This window comes from Cervus elaphus, chromosome 25, assembly GCF_910594005.1.
Source record: "Cervus elaphus chromosome 25, mCerEla1.1, whole genome shotgun sequence".
In the NCBI taxonomy this organism is placed as follows: Eukaryota; Metazoa; Chordata; class Mammalia; order Artiodactyla; family Cervidae; genus Cervus; species Cervus elaphus.
This window is the reverse complement of record NC_057839.1, coordinates 57,890,884-57,915,199: the sequence shown is the minus strand read 5'-3', so window position 1 is coordinate 57,915,199 and position 24,316 is coordinate 57,890,884. Positions and strand designations below refer to the sequence as shown.

The following is a 24,316-nucleotide window of genomic DNA, read 5'->3' as shown; positions in this document are numbered from 1 at the left end:
AAAACATTACTGAGTAATAGGTGATATTCACTAATGCTGGGTGTTGCCCTGCATCAGTGGGGGTTCACAGACTTGGCTGAATTCCTTAGTTGTCCAAACAAAGAGAGAAAGACAACCAATTGCATGATTCAATACATTTATAAGGAGTGAATAATGTAGTTGCTCAAGATCATCAGACATTTTCCTAAGAGAGAAATGTCTCCTGTGTGTTCCCATGGCGGGAATGCTCTACAAAGAGACGGACCAAAAGGCAGTATCATCCACTAAAAGTTACATATCCTCATATTCTTTCCTGTAACATTCCTCAGCACAGACAAAAAGTCAAAGATTATTTTAGCAAATATTCTTATAGAGAGAAACATGATGCTAAGTAGCAGTATTCCTTTAGATATGGCCTAGTATTGGGCCTTCATATTAACACAGGCACACACACACATACACTTTACGTTTGCTGATACATCTTTTTAATTTTGATTACAGCCCAATATTAAATATAATACCTTCTTTTGTTGGTGATTTACCCATTGGATAGATATGGGTGTTTGTGCATGTCCTTGAAACTTCTTTTGCCTATAGTTCTCACATGAATTTCCAGCTTAAAAAAATCTTGCTTTCCAAAAGTTATGGATTGGCAGTCAGGGTGAAATTGTATATTTAAGGAGTCATTCTTTGGCATTGAATTCATCTTGGGGGAGATTTAAAGCTCCTTCCTTGATCTTTGTTTTTCTTCTTTTCCCGGAAAAGGCTGCTCTTGGGTGTTAAAAAAAAAAGAAAGTCAAAGACTACAAATTTTTCAGATGCATATGGCTCTGTGTGGTGAATATTAGTTCATGTGTTCTCAGAGGTTACCTTACTGAAAAAAAAGCAAGATGGGAAGCAAAGAAAGAAGGAAGATATTGTATAGTCCAATTAAGTTCTATAAAGAAAATGAAACCATTCCTTAAGAGATTGAAAGAAGAACATTTTCCCCCTGAAAACACCAACAGCCCAACTGGAAGGTGAGAAGGTTAGATAACATCACCGACTTGATGGACATGAGTCTGAGCAAACTCTGGGAGATAGTGAAGGACAGGGAAGCCTGGCATGTTGCAGCCCTTGGGGTCACAAAAAGTCCAACACGACTGAGTGACTAAACAACAACTGGAACAGTATGATCTCACAAATAAATGTAAAGCATATTTGTTGAATGCACTAGGGTGCCATGGTCAGGGGACAAATATATTAAGTTCCTGATCTGATGGTGGTGACAGTTAGGTTTGAATAAAAGTCAGAGTTAATGATTTTACTGAGGCCAGAATAAGTAACTTGTTGGCACCAGCTCACTGCTCAGAAAATGACTGAATTATTAATTGTGCGCATAGCTTTCTTAAGTCCATTTTTGCTTCACAGACACTTTCTGCTATTTTCAAAGATTTTTCATCCAAAACTACTTGATGAGATTACTTATAGGGGTTATATTTATATAAATACTCCCTGGTGGGAAATACAAGTGGTTTTGTCTTAAATAAATAAAAAATCTGAAAAGCATTTCCCTAACTGTTCTTCCCCTGTGGTGATGGAGGAGAATAATATATCTTAATTTTGAAGCCATTCAGACATTTGAAAATATGGAGACTGGAGAAGAGAGCACACCTATCTCTAAAAAGGAAGATTCTAAACTCCTCGAAACCAATGAATTACAGAATTTGACTGATGAAAAGTAGTTTCACTATTTTCACAAACAGGTGTCAGAACTAACAAAACTGTCTTGGAAAGGCAGTTAAGTGAAGGAAGGCCTCCTGTGTGCTTTGCCAGTGGCTGTGTCCTTCCCACCCCCTGGAACAGAGTCCAAAGCATAGTAGACATTTGGTAAATATGTGTAACATGCATGAATGAGTTATAAGCCTAAGTAGCAAAATGAATGAATGAATGAGAGCTGTCTAGTAGAGCCTTGAGTGACCTGTGCTGATGAATGGATGAAACTACATTGTAATTAGCATTGAAATCATTGGTACTTTTATGACTTCTCCCCTGGTATTGGACAGGTGGCATTCCTAAAAATTTTCAAGCATTTTCCTTTCACTCTTCTGTACACAATTGCATTAAAATTACCATTATTTACTGAAAGTGAAGGAAAGTAAGTGTTAGTCATTTGGTCATGTCCAGCTCTTTGGGACCCCATGGACTGTAACCCACCAGGCTCCTCTGTCCTTGGAATTATCCAGGCCAAAATACAGGGGTAGGGTGCCATTCCCTTCTCCAGGGAATCTTCCCGACTCAAGGATTGAACCCAAGTCTCTTGCATTGCAGGCTGATTCTTTACCATCTGAGCCACCAGGGAAGTCTGAACAAAACTCAAACTATTACTTGCTGAACAAAACTCAAACTGTTATCACGAAATAAGGATCAAGTGAGTCTGAATTAATGTATTTCTCTCCAGTTCACATTTCTGTGGCTGATTACTTAATAGTCTAAATATTAGTTATAGATATTTAATTGTTTGACCACCATGGCTATGAGGATTCATAGTTTTTCAATTAAAAATGTCAAAAGAATAAAAGGAATGACTAATGATAAGCCTAAGGAGGAAAACCGTTTTGTTAGCTAATCACTGTTTTTACTCCTTTCTGTATTCACTAACATGTTTGAAATAAAGTAATTCATTCAAGCACATTTTTGAGTCTCTGTTCTATGCCAGACATTCTCTAGACACAGAAGAGGTAACAGTGAAGATAAATACTTGCCCTTATGGAGCTTACATTTTGGGGGACGAGAGAGGCATTTAACAAATTTCAAAATAGTTAAATCATATTACAGTATTTAGCTAAGATACATGGATTGTGGTTTAGTCATTCAGTCATGTCCACCTCTTGCGACCCCATGGACTATAGCCCACGAGGCTTCTCTGTCCATGGTATTCTCCAGGCAACATAAATGGAAATAAGAGTGATTATGATGAAGGGTGGTAGTATTGCTACATGAAATGGGTTCTTGGGGAAACAAGAGAGTTTGGTTTGCACATGTCTAGGGAAAAAAGTATCTCAGGCAGTGGGAAACAAGATGCAAAAGCTCCTAAAATAGGAATGTGCGTTAAGGTGTTACCAGCAGGAAGATGGTTACCAGTGAGGTAAGGATGACGGCAGGGCAGATTGCATACCATCTCCTAGACCATGGCACACACTGGACTTCATTGTAAGTGTAATGGGAATCTACTGGAGAATTTGGAGCATAGAGAACTTGATCAGGTGTATACTTTAAAAAATGTAACTGCCGGAGTTAATAGACTATATAGTGGGCAAGGGAGAAGCAGGGAGAAATCACAGAACTCTTGTTTTTCTGAGGTGAAAAGATGATGGTTTGAACTGAGATCTTGGTGAGAAGTGGTTCAGTTTGAAGTATCTGTTAGTACCAGAGCCACCAGAAATTTCTACTGCATAGAATGTCTGAGGCAGTATAAACATCTGTGTGTGCTAAGTCACTTCAGCTGTGACTGACTCTTTGAGACCCAGTGGACTGTAGCCCACCAGGCCTCTCTGTCCATGGGATTCTGTAGGCAAGACTACTGGAGTGGGTTGCCATGCCCTCTTCCAGGGAATCTTCTCAACCTAGGGATCAAACCCTCATTTCTTATGTCTCCTGCATTGGCAGGCAGATTCTTTACCACTAGTGCCACTTGGGAATCTCAGCAGAAACATACTAGTCAATAATGATCCCTGAGTGTCTGGCCTGAAAAATTGCGTTGGTTGTAGTACCATTTAATGAGGTGAAGAAGACGGGTGGAGCAGGACTGAGGAGCAAGAAACAAGACCTGATTTCTGACGTGTCACTTTGAGATGCTTTTTAGACTTCCCAGGGGAGAGATGAGAAGGCCGTTAGATGAATGAATCTGGCTAGAGATATAAAATTGAATGCCGGCAACATTGAGATAGTGATTTAAAACTCTGGGATTAAATGAGATCATGTGAAGATGGTTCTTCTCAAAGTCTCTCTGATCTCGCTAAAGAAACTTTGATTTTTTTCTCAGTTGCTGTGGATGGACACTTTATCAAATACGGTAAAAATAATGGTTTGGGTTTTTTTTTGGTAAAAATAATTTAAAGGGAAAATAAAACTAAAAGAAAAGTGAAAGAAAGAAATGCAAATGCCAGCTATTTATTTTATTTTTGCTATTACATTTAATGGATATGAAACTGTTATGCCAAATTGCTGTCACAGTTTCTAAGCATTTACGCTGGCTTGTTGTACCTACTTTTCTGTACGCTGATGACAAAGTGTAAACCAAGCTTGGAATGAGAGAAGAGGAGCTTTGGGTTTCCAGTGTTAGCCTGCAGCAAGATGAGGAGGTAGACCTAAAAGACACTTAGATATTATATTCATGGATAATTAAAAAGAATTACCGCAAAATACTAAAATGGGTCTATGCCTTAACATCAAGCTGGGAAGTGGTCCAAGTTCAGTTGCCCCAGTTGGAGAAGCTGCAGCTTCTAAGTTTTTAGAAAACATAAGACTATAGTTTCTAGAATTCAGATGAAGAGAGTGTCTCAAGAAAAATGAGGCAACTATATAGCCTATATAAATGTTCCCAGACATCAACTAGAATGATCAAAGAGGCCAGGAAGGATACAAAGATATGCTTTTACTTTTACACTTTCCTTTCCCTACAGGTTTTCATAGGATGAAGTTCTACCAATCTTTAGCTTTGTCTCTGGAGAGTCTGTTCTAAGATATTTTGGGGACAAGCCTGAATGAAGAAGCTTAAAAAAAAAAAAAGAAAAGAAATAAGCAGCTAGATCCATCGCTAAGGGTAGAGGAGTGAGATCAGAGTTTTAAACATCTTCCTCCTTAAAAGCACAAGCCAAGTGACCTAACTCTTAAATGGGAGGCTCTAGGGGTTCAGCCTGGCGATTGAAGTCATTACCAAACCAACCATTTCTATTTATTTGGTTGTCCCTCTTTATCATTAGCAGTAGATATTATTTCAACCAACACATTCTCTGAATCAGGCCAACAGTATAATGGTACTCTTGATTTTTGCAGCAAGATTGTTTTTTCAGGCAAAGGGAGAAAAAAAAAAAATCTATGGATGATGGTTAGTTGGTTCAAATGCACACATGTGGATCCAACCGAAGATTACTACCTTATGTGGAGCCCAAAGGGAATTGCACAATCTAGATTTTCCATCTGTGACTTACTTCACCCACTTAAAAATATTGCCCCATATTTTTGCTTAGCCTGGTATTTGTTTCTGCTCATCTTTCCGCTCTCTTACTGTGTTCTCCAACTGGGGCAGCTGATCTTGGACCACTTCCCAGCTTGATGTTAAGGCGTAGACCCATTTTAGTATTTTGCGGTAATTCTTTTTAATTGTCCATGAATATAATATCTAAGTGTCTTTTAGGTTTACCTTAATCCCAGTATGGCAGCTTTACCTATATCATTGGTTCTCAACTGGGTGTGATTTTGCTTCCTAAGGAACATTTGGAAACATATGGAGACATTTTGCTTGATTCAGCTGGGGGCTGAAATGCCACTGGCCTTTAGTGTGTGGAGATCAGAGATGTTGCTAAAAATCTTAAAGTACACAGGAAAGCCCCTGACAACAAAGAATTATCTGGTTTCACATACCACTAGTACCAAAGTGAAGGAAGCTTCACATATACCTAGACATTGATTCATTCATTACTTACCCCCATGCTAATATTTCTCTCCACTTAAATATCTTAGACACTTTCAGTTACTAATTATACTTGATTAAGAAATAACAAAAAGAAAAAGAGAAAATGACCCATATGCTCAGAGAAGCATATTGACTAGTTAATGGCTACATAAGAAGTAGGGCAAACATGTCTTTATAATGTCAAGACTTCTGATTCTACTTGTGAATTACATTTGTAAGTACTTGATAAAGGGGTATCCTCAGTTGATGGCACAGCGTTATTAACAGAGGAAGACCTGAGTAATGAAATGAACTGACAAAAAGTCTGAATTGTAGAATGGTTCTGGTGAAATTTATTGCATTACTTGCATGCCCCTTGCCTTGTCCTACGCACTCACCAAGTAACCTCCCAGAGGAAGCTTGCCCTGGCAGAGCCCTGGGGACTCTGCCCACAAAACATCTTCCTCTTTGGGTGGACAGATTGCAAAATGGCTCCGTTTCTGAGCTTTACAGTCACAGGCCAGGGCCAGGTTTTGATGGGTCCACACTGGCAGGCCTCCAGGTTCATTTTGCAGGGGGCCAGGTGGTTTTATAGGCTTTTTTCAGCTGGCTCAGTGGTAAAAATCCTGCTTGCCAATGCAGGAAACGTAAGAGATGCAAGTTCGATAACGGGGTCGGGAAGATCCCCTGGAGGAGGGCATAGCAACCCACTCCAGTATTCTTGCCTGGAGAATCATATGGACAGAGGAGCCTGGTGGACTGCAGTCCACAGGGTCATAAAGAGTCAGACATGACCAAAACACCCACACATGCGAGGTGCTTTTGTGCAGGACACAACTTGCACAGACTTACACAACAGCCCTGCTGGAGCTGTGTCTTTGTCACGAGCATCCTTCTTGGTCTTTATTTACTGCACAAATGTGTGTGAAGTGCCTACTGTGTATCCACTGTAGACACTTGAGTGGCCCAGCAAACAAAACAGATAAAGATCTCCACCTCGAGGAGCTTACATTCTGGTGGCATTTACAGTCTAGTGGTTGTTTGTTGTTCAGCCTCTTAAGTTGTGTCCGACTTTGTGCAACCCCATGGACTGTAGTCCACCAGGCTCCTCTGTCCATGGGATTCTCAGGCAAGAATACTGGAGTGGGTTGCCCTGCCCTCCTCCAGGGCATCTTCCTGACCCAGGGATTGGACCTGCGTCTCTGACGTCTCCTGCATTGGCAGGCAGGTTCTTGACCACTGAGCCACCTGAGAAGCCCAGTCTAGCAGAGCTTGTGTTTTAAACGTTTGTGTAAAGTTGATAATAAATGTATACTCTAGGTGAAAAATAATAAACGGCTGAAGAGTTTCATCATTAGGGGTCCAGAGAGCAGTGGCCTAGTTTCAATCTCACCAGCTCCAGGCTGGGCTTTCTTGCGGCAGGATGTTCAGCTGACCTCATCCTGAGGTCTAACGCAGCTTCCTTCTTGCCTTACTTACTGTAACCCTATTCTCTGACCTCGAGCCTTTGTGAGTGGCCTGGCTCAGTGAAGAAGGAAGCATTTTACCCCCTGCCTGGCTCTTAACACTTCCAGCAGCCCCACCTGTGGGTCCTGGCAAGTCTCTGATTGAACATTTGACTTCAAAGCTCCGTTCTGAATTTATGAGACATTTCCTGCTCTTTGGGTTTTGTTTTGCATTTTTTTTGCCCGCGGGTATCCAAAAACCCATGTCTCGTGCTATATTGGTCTGAAGGCTTCTCGCAGATATTTTTTCTGTTCGGGGGTTTGGAGATTGGTGTTGGACAGTGTCATTAGTGCTGCTTTGCTTCAGTATTTGCTCCAGTATTTATATGCCGTGGTCACCACCCTTTTAACTGTAGTCTGAAAGCAAAGCATGTACTGGACTGAAAACAAAAAAATAAAGCTGAGAAAGCAGGCAGCAGTGAGCAGCTCGCGGAAGTGGAATGCAATCCTGAAATGTATTTGCTGAGGTGTGAGTTACCATCAGTCTTTCCTTGAACATCTGGAAGGAAACAATGTCCAAACCAACATGATATAAATTACTAAGCTCAGTCATTTCTGTCCTAAAATATGTCAGCTTATGTCTTTTACACTGAAAGAGAAAGATGCATTCTTTTTTTTTTTTCCAAATGACAGAAGTCATTTGCCATCATTCACGCGTATTTCTCTTTCTGGGTTTTGATTCTGAGATACTGTAACTTCTGGGGACTGCATGCTTTCAGGGAGATATTTACACAATGTTCTGTAAAGCTACACTCCTAGTTTCTTCACTGTTTTTGAAAACTTGCCTTCTCTTTCCATTAAGTTCTGACCGGTAGTTACACTTTTCTTTTCACCTTTTCCTTGGTCCCTTGTCAGGGGGTAACTAGAATTTGGGTTGCAATAAAGGGGACCATTGGGAGAGGGGAAAATGTGTGTGATATGTTAGTTTGAAAGGAGGGTTCTCAGGATTTCCCTGGTGGTCCTGTGGTTAATAGTCTGTGCTCCCAATGCAGGAGACCTGGGGTTCAATCCCTGGTCAGGGATCCAGATTCCACATGCCACAGCTAAGACCCAGCACAGCCAAATAAATACATTTTTAATAGATTTTAGCAAAAGGAGGGTTTTCACATGAACTTTGAGGTTCAAACTAGGACTCAGTTGACTTGGAGGCCAGGCCAGGCTTCTGATGCACAGGGTGGAGGCATCTCCAGGTGGAGGTAAGTTCAGAAAACCTTGGGTATGATTGTTTCAGAATCTACTAAGGATTTTTGATATCTTCTACACAAGCTTCAACTCATTTGTAAGGCCTGAGAGTATTTGAGACCATAGAATTCCTATATGAATTGAATGGACTCACATGCTTTTCCTATCATTTTAGAGAATGACTGTTCAGTTCAGTTCAGTTCAGTCACTCAGTTGTATTCGACTCTTTGCGACCCCATGGTCGCACACCAGGCTTCCCTGTCCTTCACCATCTCCCAGAGCTTGCTTAAATTCATGTCCATCGAGTTGGTGATGCCATCCAACCATCTCATCCTTGGTCGTCCCCTTCTCCTGCTTCAGTGTTTCATAGCATCAGGGTCTTTACCAAGAGTCAGTTCTTAGCATCAGGTGGCCAAAGTCCTGGAGCTTCAGCTTCAGCATCAGTTCTTCCAGTAAATATGCAGGACTGATTTCCTTTAGGATGGACTGTTTTGATCTCCTTGCAGTGATTACTACAATAAGTAAAAGTTGGTGAATTTCAGACTTTGATATCAGTTTTTAAACTGTGTCAAAGAGAGGAATGCAGTGTTTATGGCCTCTGATGATGGCTTGTCATTTTTTTTTTTTTTTTTTTTTTGGCTATGCTGGGTCTTCCTTGCAGTGAGTGGGCTACTCTCTAGTTGAGGTGCTTTTTCGTTGCAGTGGCTGCTCTTGTTGCAGAGTGCTCAGGCTTCAGTAGTTGCAGTGCACAGGCTTAGTTGCTCCTGAGAATGTGGAATCTTTCTAGACCAGGGACTGAACCTGTGTCCCCTGCTTGGCAGGCAGATTCCTAACCACTGGACCAGCATGAAAGCCCATACAATGGCCTATCTTAAAATGCATTCCTTGTATATTTTAGAGATTAATCCTTTGTTAGTTGTTTCATTTGCTGTTATTTTCTCCCATTCTTAGGATTGTCTTTTCACCTTCTTTATGGTTTCCTTTGCTATGCAAAAGCTTTTAAGTTTAATTAGATCCCACTTGTTTATTTTTATTTCCATTATTCAAGGAGGTGGGTCATAGAGGATCTTGCTGTGATTTATGTCAGGGAGTGTACTGCCTATGTTTTCCTCTAAGAGTTTTATAGTTTCTGGCCTTATATTTAAGTCTTTAATCCATTTTGAGTTTATTTTTGTGTATGGTGTTAGGAGGTGTACAGTTCAATACCAGAAAAACAACCAACCCAATTAAAAAGTGGGCAAAAGACCTAAACAGACATTTCTCCAAAGAAGACTTAAAAACATATGCCGAAGATGGTGTATAGCCAAAAATGCCTAATAAACACATGGAAATACTCTAACATCGCTCATTATTAGGGAAGTGCAAAATAAACCTCACCACACACCAATCAGAGTGGCCAACATCAAAAAATCTACAAACAATAAATGCTGGAAAGGGCGTGGAGAAACAGGCATCCTCTTGCATTGTTTGTGGGAGTGTTCAGTTCAGTCAGTTCAGTTCTGTTCAGTTGCTCAGTCATGTCTTCCTCTTCATGACCCCATGGACTGCAGTACACCAGGCTTTCCTGACCATCACCAACTTCAAAGTTTACTCAAACTCATGTCCATTGAGTCCATGATGCCATCCAACCATCTCATCCTCTGTCATCCCCTTCTCCTCCCGCCTTCAATCTTTCCCAGCATCAGGGTCTTTCCAAATGAGTCAGTTCTTCACATCAGGTGGCCAAAGTATTGGAGTTTCAGCTTCACCATCAGTCCTTCTAATGAACACCCAGGACTGATCTCCTTTAGGATGGACTGGTTGGATCTCCTTGCAGTCCAAGACACTCTCAAGAGTCTTCTCCAAAACTACAGTTCAAAAGCATCATTTCTTCAGTGCTCAGCTTTCTTTATAGTCCAACTCTCACATCCATACATGACTACTGGAAAAACCATAGCCTTGACTAGACAGACATTTGTGGACAAAGTAATGTCTCTGCTTTTTAATATGCTGTCTAGGTTGCTCATAACTTTTCTTCCAAGGAGCAAGCGTCTTTTAATTTCATGGCTGCAGTCACCATCTGCAGTGATTTGGGAGCCCAAAAAATGAAGTCTGTCATTGTTTCCATTGTTTCCCCATCTATTGCCATGAAATGATGGGACATGATGCCATGATCTTAGTTTTCTGAATGTTGAGTTTTAAGCCAGCTTTTTCACTCTCCTCTTTCACTTTCTTCAAGAGGCTCTTGAGTTCTTCTTGCTTTCTGACATAAGGGTGGTGTCATCTGCATATCTGAGGTTATTATATTTCCCCCAGCAATCTTGATTCCAGCTTGTGCTTCATCCAGCCCAGTGTTTCTCATGATGTACTCTGCATAGAAGTTAAATAAGCAGCGTGACAATATACAGACTTGAAGAGCTCCTTTCCTGATTTGGAACCAGTCTGTTGTTCCATGTCCAATTCTAACTGTTGCTTCTTGACCTGTATACATATTTCTTAGGAGGCAGGTCAGGTGATCTGGTATTCCCATCTCTTGAAGAATTTTCCACAGTTTGTTGTGATCCACACAGTCCATGGGGTCGCAAAGAGTTGGACATGACTGAGCGACTGAATTTTTTTTTTTTTTAACTCATCCATAGAGCAGAACACATTTGAGTCAGTTCGGATGAGGATGAACCTAGAGCCTATTATAGAGAATGAAGTAAATCAGAAAGAGAAAAACAAATATCATATATTAACACGTATATATGGAATCTGGAAGGATGGTATCAATGAACCTATTTTTAGGGCAGCAGTGGAGATGCAGACATAGAGAGCAGACCTATGGACACAGCAGGGGAAGGAGAGGGTGGTTGAATTGAGAGTAGCATTGAAACATATACAGTATCATATGTAAAATAGATAGCCAGTGGGTATTTGCTGTCTGATGCAGGGAGCTCAAACCTGGTGCTTTGTGACAACCTCGAGGGGTGGGAGGGAGATCCAGGAGGGAGGGGACGTATGCATACCTATGGCCAATTCATGCTGATGTGTGGCAGAAACCAACACAAAATTACAAAACAATTATCCTCCAATTAGAAACAAATACATTTTAAAAAATGCATTCCTGTTTAGGGTTTGGAATATTTCCTCTCATTACTTTTGTAGTGGATTTAGCTATGGATATTTTTTTCTCAGATTAATATTTAAGTAAGAAAGTATTCTCTCGGTGCACAACGATTACCCAGCAGCTGGAGGCCTGTCCAGGAGTTAGCTGCTCAATAGTTAGGAAACTGATAATAGATTAAAAATGGATAATCCACAGAGTGAGTGAAAATAAGACAGACCTTCAAAACCCCAATGTCATTCTCATTCAATATCATTTCACGGAATGAAGAAATAAAGAACTTTAACTCGCTAAGTAAGTGTAAGGTTTTTTGGTCGAGAGTGAGTTCCTCTTATAAAAATTTTCATATTTAGCACTTATTTCTCGTCGATCATCAGAATTTTTTTATTTTCTGGTTCTCACAGTTTGCCAGTCACTCCACACAGAGGAAAAACCTCACCTAAAATCTTGTGAAAAAAATGAAAGGAAGCATGTTCCTCAGATGTGTTCCCTGGAGGCATGTGCTGCAGCAGGAGTGAGATGGATGAGGGGCTCTGAGTCTGTGCTTTGTCACGCAGTTTTCATGGACAGAACATGTCAGGTAAAGGAAACCCAGTGTAAGAAATAATCAACAACACTGTATTTTCCAAAGCATTATATTTTAATCTCAAACTTTTGGATTTCTCCAGCCCACCAGTACCAAGGCAAGTAACAAGTTGTGAAGATTAAGAATTTCAAAGCATTATGATTTTGAATTTTAAAAAAGCCTAAAAAGCTATGCAACTTCATATGCAATCAAAGAATTTAATTTATAATTTCAACCAGGCTCAGCCAAATAAACATCTCATTGAACCTGTAGGTAAAGAGCTTAAAGAATATATGCAGTCAAAGAATGATAAATGGAATTCAATAGTATGTGTCATGGTTGCTAATTTATTATATATCAAAATTCGTAGTGTACTGTTTACTGACTTAATTTTTATTGCTCCATTTTAGGAAGTCTATATATGTTTATAGAGATTTGTATAAGATCAACCCCAACCTCAGTCCCCCAGTCCTTTTCCAGTAATGTCTTAAATTCATAAGCAACAAATTACCCTTCTAGAAAGTTCTGGGGGAACTGGAGACTACTCCAGGGACGGTTGTACTTTTCACCTAGTTCATTCTTGCTCTAGAGTGATGTGTTCAGGGATTTGTCATCGGTTTAATCAATCTTTTTCTTCAGCAACATGTTGACTTTTGGACAACATTGTTTCTGTTGTGATAAGACTTTGAACACTTCTGTCACTTCAACTCAAGTAGGACTTGGCTGTTGAGCAGTGAATTCAGGGGCTGTTTTCACAGAAGTCTGGAATTTTGGGAGCAGGCGTGGGCTGGACACCCTGCCACATGCACACTCCCTCAAACACAGTCTGTCTTTTTTTTTTTCCCATCTAGTGTTGTGACTGAATTCGCTAAGCACTTAAGTATCTCCTACTTTGTTCTTTCAGCAGACCGTTTGTTTACTTGAGAGCTTATTTTGGCAAGTGAATAATCAGCTATCTGAACAAACTCAAGGACGATCAAGGAGAATAATTGACCTCAACTTTAGATGATCCACATTTTTAATGTTAGTATTTGTGACTTTGCAGAACAATTGATCACAACTGATTTGCTTTCTTCCCTGTCTGTGAGACTACATCAAAAGCTCTAAAGTACCCTTAGAAATCAAGTTGTAAAAGCCCTTGTTACTGTCAAAATTCTATGTGATTTTTTAAAATCTGCAGATAAGGAAGCGTGGGTAGAAGATTCTCATGACCCTCTGTTCTAAAGACAGAATCCAGGGCCTTCCCTGGTGGTCCAGTGGCTAAGAGTACATACTCCCAATGCGGGGGACCCAGGTTCAATCCCTGGTCAGGGAACTAGATCCCACATGCTACAAGAAAGATCAAAGAAGCTGCATGCTATGATTTTGACCAGGCTCAGCCAAATAAATACATATATATTTTTAAAAAAGACAGAACCCATAAATCCATGTTATGTTGCTTTTCCCCTTCCAGAAACTTAATTGATAGAGATCCATTACTTGTGTTATTATTGAGCACTATTAATCAGATATGGTCAAGTGCTTCGATCTAGTTCTCCTAGTAGGTATGTTTATTGTTTCCTAGAAGATTTAGCTGTTTGCAGGGAGAGTAGAAATAATGGGATCAAGCAATGGCACACACTTTCAGAGTGTGCATGCCAGTGTGCTAAGTTGCCGCAGTTGTGTCCAACTCTTTGCGACCCTATCGACGTAGCCCACTATGCTACCCTGTCCATGGGATTTCCTACACAAGAATACTGGAGTGGGTTGTCATTTCCTTCTCCAGGGGATCTGCCCAGATCAGAGATGGAACCCCTGTCTCCTGTATTGCATGTGGGTTCTTTAACACTGAGCCACCGGCTCAGCCACCTGGGAAGCTCATCAACTAAGACTAGTGTTGGCTTTTTCCTTTGTTGTCTAGACTCTAGCTGACTCTACTAGTGATTTTGGAAAGCATTAAGTCCTTGGCTTTTTCAAACCGTGCCCACAATAGTATCAAATTGTTTTCAAATATATCTCACTTCCTGCTATTAGGAAAATCCTTGCTCACTCCAAGGACCAAAGTACATGACTTCTAGATGCAAACTAGGAAACAAAGAGAGAGACTGATTAACACAATTTATAGCTGTAATTTGTGTTGGGAAAGTAAAGGGGTGTGGCTGGAGTTTATTTCTGAATATTTAGGAAATCTCATCTGCCCCTGTTGCTCAAGATTTCTGAATTGCTGAAACATTTTCCAAAACCCCATAATGTTACTCAGATTTTCATACCAGACTATTGGTTGAAAACAAGTTTGTCAATATAAGCTCTGTATGTCTTAGGTAAGGCTCAGCTTAAAAGAGATTTAATTTTGTAATTTAATGGATTAAGGGGGTCCTGTGTGCACTGGCTAAAAAATGTGATGGACAAATATCAGTAAATCCTATCCAAGAACATCTGTAAATGAAAAATAGGATGGAGGCATTGAGAATATGAATGATCAAGCAGGCATAAAAGATGAATTTCCAAGAGCTGACTTGCTCTTCTGTGTGTATGTGTGTGTGTGGCTTCTTTCTTTCTTTCCTTCTCTCTCTCTCTGTCTCCCCTCTTCAAGTAAAACTTCGATCATCTACCTATCACATAGGGGAGCGATTTCTGAACACCAACAAGCATAAAGCTTTCAGCAAATAATTATACATTGCCCGGGCAACCAGCCTTAGGAAAGCTCAGTTTGTGATTTTAACCAAAGGCAGTTTTTAAAAGAGCATCCAGGAGAAATATCCTTGGCCCCTTGACGTCCTTCCTCCATCGAGGTTAACACTCTGTATTCTGTCTCCATTCTGTCTGGAAATAACCAATAACAGTAGCTAGCCAATACAAACTCCTAGCCAACAAGAACTAGCTAGACGTATGTTATCAACCAGTGTATAAAGTGTGATGGCTGGTTTGCAGATTGTTTTGCAGACAACTAATGGAGTAAGTGAGAAAGCCTGGCTCAGAAGATATCCGTTGTGACATTGCAATGCCTGGGCCAGAAAACGCTTGTTGCATCTGTTGAATCCACTGCATTCTGCTTTTCCTTAATGGTGGAGGGAAAAGGGAGAGGGAAAGAAAAGATAGTCAGACTCCAGACTACCTTGCTGGCTGATTGCATTCAAAGCATCTGGTTAATGAGAAACTGACTTGTTGTTGTTGTTGTTGTTGAGTCACTCAGTCATTTCTGACTCTTTGTGACCCCATGGACTGCAGCAGGCCAAGCATCCCTGTTCTTCACCATCTCCTGGAGCTTGCTCAGACTCATGTCCATTGAGTCAGTGATGCCATCCAACCATCTCATCCTCTGTCATCCCGTTCTCCTCCTGCTTTCAATCTTTCCCAGCATCGGGGTCTTTTCCAGTGAGTCAGTTCTTCATATCAAGTGGGCAAAGTATTGGAGCTTCAGCATCAGTCCTTCCCATGAATTTTCAGGTTTGGTTTCCTTTGGAATTGACTGGTTGGATCTCCTTGCAGTCCAAGGGACTCTCAAGAGTCTTCTTCAACACCACAGTTCAAAAGCATCAATTCTTTGACACTCAGCCTTCTTCATGGTCCAACCCTCACTTCCATACATGAAGACTGGAAAAACCACAGCTTTGACTATAAGGACCTTTGTTGGTAAAGTAATGTCTCTGCTCTTGAATATGCTGTCTAGGTTTGTCATAGCTTTTCTTCCAAGGAGCAAGCATTTTTTAATTTCATGGCTATAGTCACCATCTGCAGTGATTTTGGAGCCCCAAAAAATAGTCTCTCACTGTTTACATTGTTTCTCCATCTATTTGCCATGAAGTGATGGGACTGGATACCATGATCTTAGTTTTCTGAATGTTGAGTTTTAAGCCAGCTCTTTCACTGTCCTCTTTCACCATCCTCTTTCACCTTCATCAAGAACCTCTTTAATTCTTCACTTTCTGCCATAAGGGTGGTATCATCTTCATATCTGAGGTTATTGATATTTCTCCCGGCAATCTTGATTCCAGCATGTGCTTCATCTGGCCTGGCATTTTGCATGATGTACTCTGCATATATGTTAAATAAGCAGGGTGACAATATATAGCCTTGATATACTCCTTTCCCAATTTGGAACCACTCTGTTGTTCCATGTCCTGTTGTACCTGTTGCTTCTGACCTGCAGACAGGTTTCATAGTTGTTTTGAGTATACTGAGAATTTTCACAGTTCCAGAATTAGTCCTGAAGCAGTCCAATCTAGTCACTGATTTGCATGTTTCTGAAATCTCAAAGGATTTCCCAAAGATCTGGCTCAGGTTTTTTTTCCATTAAATCTAGATGACGTTTTTAAATATTTCACTCCAGTGTATTTCACTTGAAAAGTGTAAGCTTCAGACATAGCATTTAACAGTTTCTTCCATCAAGATGAAGCAAAATCAAGCAATGCTCTCCAAACCCCCACCCGTGCTTCTATTGCTTTATGCCTTCATGTAAAAGGAAATACTTTATTTAGTTTTATGAGAGCATATCTGTAGATTTTCAAACTTCCTCCACTCCTTGTAAGAATTTCAGTGTTAGCTGAAAGCAAGTTACCTCCTCTCTCTATTTCTCTTTTTTTTTTCATTTTCATAATTACTATCCACTTGGAAACATTTGGTCTAGTCCATAATGATGCTTCCAAATGGCAAAATTACCAGTAGCAAAGGGTTAAAGATAATGGAAGGCATCCTGATATTACTTTTCATACTCATTGAACAAATTAGTGTCAGTCCATCCTTTCCTCAACAAAAAAAATGAGTTGGAGAGTTCAGTCCCAATAATTTTGTCTTGCTCTGACTTATGACAAGAATGTGCTTTGTAAATCACAAGAGAAGTCTTGAAGTCACTAAGTGTTGAGACAAATGGACCGTTTTTAGGGTATGTTGATTGGATGCACACATTTTAAAGACATATGACCCTAGTTTTACTAGCTGTGTTGAGCTTAACCAAGAAAAAGAAGGGCTTCAAAGATCAAACCCCCACAGCAATACAAGGGTATCCATTTTTGTGAAGTGGGTCATTTTTAATGACTTGCCAACAACCACTTGTATAATTGAAGTCGTTAAGAGATCAATTTCCAGTATGCTTTTCTCCTCCTTTGCAAATGTTTTAATGAACTCAGTGCATTCTTAAGCATCATCTAATATGAAACATAACTTTGATGGACAGATGTTAAGAAAGGAAAAATATTTTTTTAAAGATGTACCAAACTCAAACAATTTGCCAGTCTTTTTATTTATCTATAAAAAATTGGGATCAATAACTTTGACAGAAGTGTAAATATGAAGGTTTCCAAGTATTGTTTGCTGGGGGAGAGTGTTAGAGGTAGACAGCGTTCCTTTATGTGGCATAGTGCCTACAGAGAATAGATGAAAAGGTATTTCTGTGAACCTCAAAAAGTAAACCAGTGTTTCAATTTAGGAATCAGGGAGAGATAAATGAACAATAAATTCCTTGTCATTTCAAATTCTAAGTCTTAACTCCTGCTTCAGAATTTCTTCCTACAAGATTTTTTGTTGTTGTTGTTTTTCCTCTTAAAGACAAGTTTTGTGGTTAAGAAAAGTTATCAAAGAGATGGTGAAATAACACAAAACCACCACAGGCTTTGTCTTGGTTCAAGGAGGCCATTAGGAGGAAATTGACTAAAGCTGTGCAGCTCTGAGACCTGGCCTTTTACTCTCCTTTACATTTTTTGCAGAATGCTTCAAATTCTTGGTCTACTCCTAGGAGTCTCTCAGACTTCAGACACTAATCCCAAGTAGAGTCGCAGAGTCCGGAAGACATCAATTCACTGTGGCAAACAGAAAGCTGAATGACATTCCTGCCAAAACCCTAGGTGGATTTATTTTCTCCACAACAACAAACCTTCCTGACCACATGCTTTGTGTTGTTGTCTAAAGGTAGAAGTAATAGACAAAAGAATCAGGATTTTTCTCTGCATTCTGGGAACTGCATGATGCTGATGAGAAGCTGAACTGCAGTTCTCTCATCAGTAACTAAGAATGATTAGCATTTCCACCAGGGCTCTTTGGAGGATGTAAGTAGGTTAAATACATGGACAAGCTTCGGGCACTGAAGGCGCCCCCCAGATCTCCAAGGGCTGAAGAACAGCACTAAATAGGAATGAAGCTTCAGCCAGCAAATTTAATCAACCTCTTTATATTACATACTCATCTTCTACCCACAGCTAGTTGGTTCCTCTTTTCAGGTTAACAGATAAATTAAAATGCCTTCCTTTTCTTCCTTTATTTCTCCCGTTATACTCTGTTTGACTTTGTTGACCCCTATTTCATGGTCAGATTATGATAATAATGGGAGAAATAGCAAGAAAGAATTAGGAAATCTAGGAGCCTGGGAAAGCTGGCAGAGTGAAACCTAGTGATAAGCCAGGTTGCGGGTTCCCATTCCTCCAGGGGACCCTCTCTTTTACATAAAAATATTTTGAAAATCACCTTATGCATGACTTCAGAATCAAATAAATGTCAAATGCTTAAAATAGCTAAAAACTCGGAGGAAAAAAACATAAAAACTCTATAAGAAAAGAGTTTAACATTTATATAATTTTGAGGAGAGAAAGGACTTCGTAAACACAATCCCAAGCTCAGAGTTTGCCTAAGCAGCTATAATATACATAGTTTCATATCTATATAATATATAACCATAAATATAACACTATGAAACTTTTGCATAAGCAATAACTAATTGAAAATAAAAGTAGATGAGACAATGGAAAACAAAAGTATTTTCAACATAAGAGAGTGGCAGTATCTTAATTTATAAAGAACTCTCAGAAAACCAAAGAAAGAAAACCCTTGAACATGAGAGGGTTAAAAAGACTGTTTACTAAAGAAAGGAGAAATGCAAATGATGCCAAAACCTACTTTGAAATGTTTATCCTCACCAGTTGCTTTAAAAAAAATGCATTTTAAACAGCAATGAGATACTCTCAAATGGGTATTGATTAGAGAAAAAAATAAGGGAACTAGGTACTGTTGAATTATGGTGACTAAAAGAGAAACAGGCCATCTCAGGGCTATGCTGTTGCGGGAGGAAATTGACAGGGACTGTCTTCAGGAGCAGCCACATGGCCACAGACATTTGAACTTAACCCTTTGTTTCAGCAGTCCTACTTCAGGGAAAATGTTCAATGGATATATAATGGAAATATTCAATGGATCTATAATCCATTATATATGCAGTGATGGGTCTGTGGGAGTGGTTCCCAACTGGGAATTATTTTGTCCCCCTAAGAGATATTCGGCACTATCTGGAAATTTTTGGTTGTCCCAGCTTGGGGGAAGGGAATGCTACTGCCTCCAGTGGATGGAGGTGCGTCCTGCAACGAGCAGGAAGACCAGCAGGGCACTGAGAATGATCCAGTCCAAAGGCTTCATAGGGCTGAGGATGAAAAATCCTGGTATACATGAATGTTTGTGCTGAGTCGCTTCAGTCGTGTCCAACTCTTCATGATCCTCTGGATTGTAGCCCTCCAGGCTCTTCTGTCCATGGGATTCTCCAGGCAAGAATACTGGAGTGGTTTGCCATTTCCTTCTCCAGGTACATGAACGTTTATGAAGGTGAAAAATACCCCCAAACAAAGGGCTGGCAAATACATCTTGGTGTTTCTGTGTAATAGACCATTTCACAACAATTAAAATGTTACAGAAATATATGTATTGATACAGGAAATTTGACAACATATTGCATTTTAAAGCCAGTCCCCAAACAACATGATCCCATCTTTGATTAAAAAGCATAGACTTAATGAAATATGATTAAATATACCCATAGCAAAGTGTTTATAGGGGTGATCACAGGTGTTCTTTTTATTTATCTTTTTAGACTGATTAAATTGAATTGCTTTTATATTCAGAAAAGAATTAATAAAACTAATTCTAATGAATCTTCAAAGAAAAATCATGACAGATTTTTACGAGTTACAATTTTAATAGATATTGATTGAGAAGGCACACATGATAAACAGCCATATAATTTTATTAGATCTTTAAAGTATATGTTTATTATCAGAATAGTTGCTACATGCATTTGAAATATGCCCACATATGTCTGGAGGCTTCATAGCTGGCTCAGTGGTAAAGAATCTGCCTACCAATGCAGGTGACCCAGGAGACATGGGTTTGATCTGGGTTGAGAAGATTCCCTGGAGAAGGGAATGGCAACCCACTCCACTATTGTTGCCTGGAAAATTCCATGGGCAGAGGACCCTGGTGGGCTACTGAGTCACTGAGCATATACACACAAAATGTATGTCTGAGCCAGCAGGTTTATTCTTTTCCTGAATTTGTTAAAACTGTGGCCCCCATGTACCATTGAGTTGGGTTTGTGCTCAGTCACTTCAGCTGTGTCTGACTCTTTGTGATCCTGTGAACTGTAGGCTGTCAGGCTCCTCTGTCCATGGGATTCTCTAGGCAAAAATACTGGAGTGGGTTGCCATGCCCTCCTCCAGGGGATCTTCTCAACCCAGGGATTGAACCCACATCTCTTATGTCTCCTGCATTGGCAGACAGGTTCTTTACCTCTAGCACCACCTGATATTATAAATTGTTGATCATCCCACAAGGTGTTTACAAAGGTGTTTATATTTTGAACACTAATAGTTAATTTTTTAGGCTTTTCCTACTTAGAGAGCTGAAATAAGTTTGTGTCAGAATGCTGAAGTTATTATTGTCATCCTATGTTAATAATAGTGTAGTTGTATTAATGGCAGGCCACATTTTTAAAGCTGTTAAAAATGAAAGCTTAAAGTTTATTAGTGTGAAATCCACAACAGGCATGGAATCCAGTCTTACCAAACAATTTAATAATAGCTTTTCTCACTGATTTTTATTAAAACTGAACCATGGACTTGAACGGAGACTGTGATAATGAAGGTACTCTTCATCTTTCTTGTGTGTGGTCTTTCTCAGAGTTCCATTGACCATCTCTGAGATAACTTAGTACATGCTGTTGACAAGTTTCTAAATTTGAGGGAACATTTTTGCATGTGCTTATTAAAAAACAATTATGCTTTGACATTATGCTGTAAAATCAATATGTGTATATATATATGTGTGTGTGTGTGTGTGTTGTGGTGGTTTAGTCATTAAGTCAGGTCCAACTTTTGCGACCCCATAGACTGTATCCTGCCAGGCTCCTCTGTCCATGGGATTCTCCAGGCAAGAATACTGGAATGGGTTGCCATTTCCTTCTCTAGGGGATCTTCCTGACCCAGGAATTGAACCTGGGTCTCCTGCATTGCAGGCAGACTCTTTACCTGCTGAGCTACAAGGGAAGATATATATATGTGTATGTGTGTGTATGTATACATGTATATATGCTTTTTCTTTCTAGACTAAGTAGTTTATGTTCTGGAAATGTAAATGGTTTGTTATGTTATCTTTTAAAATGTTTTAAATTAGTTAATGACTTATTTCTGCTCTGCTGGATCTTTGTTGCTATGCACAGGCTTTCTCTAGTTGCGGCTGGAGGGGGCTACTCTTTGTTGTGGTGTCCAGGCTTCTCACTGTGGGGGCTTCTCTTGTTGGGAGAGCAGAGGCTCTATAGTGTGGGCTTCCACAGGTATTCCTCCCAGGCTATAGAGCAAGGCTCAGTAGTTGTGACACACAGGCTTAATTGCTCTGTGGCACGTGGAACCTTCTGGGACCAGAGATCACACTTGTGTCCCCTGCATTGGCAGGAGAATTCTTAACAACTGGATCATCAGGGGAGTCTTGCTGAATGTTTAATATGCTATTCTCTGGAGGTACTCATGACATCACTGACTCAATGGTCATGAATGTCAGTAAACTCCAGGAGTTGGTGATGGACAGGGAGGCCTGGCATGTTGCAGTCCATGGGGTTGCAAAGAGTAGGACATGAGTGAGCAACTGAACTGAACTGAACTCATGACATTGATTCAGTATATATTAATTCGTATATTCACTCATTCTCCTGTTTATTAAATACTCGTTTAGCCACTTGTGAATTCCAGGACATTGGGAATGTGACAAGGAACAAAACAGAAAATACCCCTGTCCTCATGGGGATTAAATCTCTTCAAGATTGATCACGAGGAGTTCAGTGTCTAGTTGGGCAGGAGACAGATATGAAACAAACTATTTCAGTATAATTTAGTCACTCCTGTAACTGAGGTGTGTACAAGGGACTGTCAGAGCACCGCAGTAAGAGATCTAACCCAACCAAAGACAAGTGAACCTGAGCGAAGGCTGCCTGGTGGAGCTGCTCACCCAGACGGAAAAGTAGGCATTTCCCATGGGTAGATCATGGGAGCAGTGTGCCAAAGGGTGGAGCTTGGCTTTAGAGAGGCAAGCACTGCACAAGAACAGACCATTCTCTTGGAAATGGAATACGAGGAAAACGAGGTCCTCAGCACGTGACTAAGTGGTGTCAGTAATGAGCCAGTGACTGGCTTAGACGAACATCATCACAGAGACAGAGATCTGTGTGATTATTTTTGCCTTCATCATTTGATTTTAAAGAAGAAGAAAAAGCTAAGATCCAGAAAGTCACAAAGCAGATGTAAGGTCAGAGTTGGGAACACTTTCAGCCTCCTGCTGGGGCAAAAGTCCGCTGCTCACTGTACTGTCTGGACAGTTTTACACCATGTTTCACACACTGACCAGGCACAACTGCGACTTGGCAGCAGCAGCAGAAGCAGCATGGACCACACCTAGTCATCGTCCTGTGATCATTTTCTCATATAAAAATGATCAACTGTGGGATTCTCATATATGAAATAGATATATTTTATTTATCTATTTTTAATTTATTTTTTATTCTTTATTTATTTATTTATTTTATTTATTTCAGGCACAACTTTACTGTATATAACACAAAGTACATTTGAATGGTCTGTGTTTTAGAGAAGCAAAAAATCAGTTGAGATGAGACAGTCCACCCTGTTTTAGCTAGAAAACTGCTCAGATTTACAACAAACTGACCATCACCAAATAGCCTGGAATTTACATAGGAATTAAATTCTTTGACATTTTGTTGCTTTATCAAATAATAAGTGACCAGGCGCTTTGGACTGAGGAATGAACCATTTTGCAGAGCAAAGATGTCATCCTGGTAATTGAGATTGAGCTGGGAGGGGCACCAGGCTTGAGTTTACTGCAGGAGGTACTGTTTCTCTTGGAATCAAATAGCAGAGGGAATGAGATGGCAATTGTGGTGGGAATGAGGATAAATTTAACTTTCAGGTCATAGATGGTCTGGATCAATGAGTTTATTGAACAAAATAATCAATTCCCACATAGTAAAGGGTCAAATGAAAAACATTTAGCAAAGAAATAGCTAGAGAATAAAGCAGAAAAGTAATCAGTCATTTGTGTTTCAAAGTGACCATGGGCAGTGATAAGAATCTTACATGAATGGGGAAATGAAAGAGGTAAGAAATGTGAAAGTCATTCTTCTTCCTTCTGGACAGTCACTTCCCTATCCTGGCTGTTTTGTACATTGCCTTGGTCAGGTACCATGTGCGTGAATGGAACAGAAGGAGTATTTCAAAGGTATAATTATGTTGACATTGGAAGCAATCTGTTTCTTCCATTTCCTTTCCATTGCTTCAGTATTGCCTTCTGGGTAATCTACAGCATTAATATTTTAAGTAGGTAATTTCCTTTTCTTTCCCTTTAAAAATAATTGTTTATGGCTACCTTGGTGCCAAAATTATCATAGTTCGCTTTCAGGTAGAAGAATGCTGTAAACAGAGACTCTAGGCTCCCAAAGGTGTTTGTATGCATGGACAGGGCTTGAAGTTTCATCTCTGCCCTTTAGGGTCTGCAGAGAAATCTGCCTAATCTCTGTGTCTGGGCTTCTTGGTTGTTCACAACCTTGAACTTGTTGAGCTGCGTAAACAAAAGATTTATTATTTTATTCATTGAGTCTCTTTGTTTCTGCAACTGCACCATGATTTGCTTCTTTTCCTGTAAATCATTTAAAAGCAAGTTATACTTGGAAATTATTTTAAAATATGTTTGAATCACTTTTTAAAATAAAATTTCTCCCAATTCCTTTAACAAATGTGGGCTCCCACTAATGGCAATGGCTGCATAACAGATTACCCCTAAACTTAACAGCTTAATGCAATGCATATTTATTATCTCACAGTTTCCGTGGATAAAGAATTCACATGCAGATTAATTGGGTTTTTAGCTTCAAGTCTCAGGGTGTCAGCTGGGATTACAGTCACCTCAAGGATTGATCAGGAAAGAATCTGCTTCAGCACTCATATCATGGTTGTCAGGCACCAGTTTGTTGCAAGTTGTTCTCAGTTCCTCTCTGCCATGTTGGTCAGGCATGGTCTTCAGTTCATTGCCTTGGGGGCCTCTGCAGCATG

The 24,316-nt window shown here is 39.9% G+C and overlaps 1 protein-coding gene across 2 annotated transcripts in view; it reads left to right on the top strand.

Annotated features, from left to right (window-relative positions):
* The window catches only part of FBXL7 (F-box and leucine rich repeat protein 7), a 421,304-nt gene that overhangs the window by 232,976 nt on the left and 164,012 nt on the right, over positions 1-24,316 (top strand). Inside the window, exon 1 of one of the 2 annotated variants that reach the window (XM_043887923.1) lies at positions 11,812-11,987. The exons of the other annotated variant lie outside the window; for it this stretch is intronic. Within the exon in view, the coding sequence (XP_043743858.1) occupies positions 11,981-11,987 (7 nt within the window). The 5' untranslated portion in view covers positions 11,812-11,980. Of the gene's footprint in view, positions 1-11,811; positions 11,988-24,316 lie in introns of those variants that run through there. 2 annotated transcript variants of the gene reach the window in all.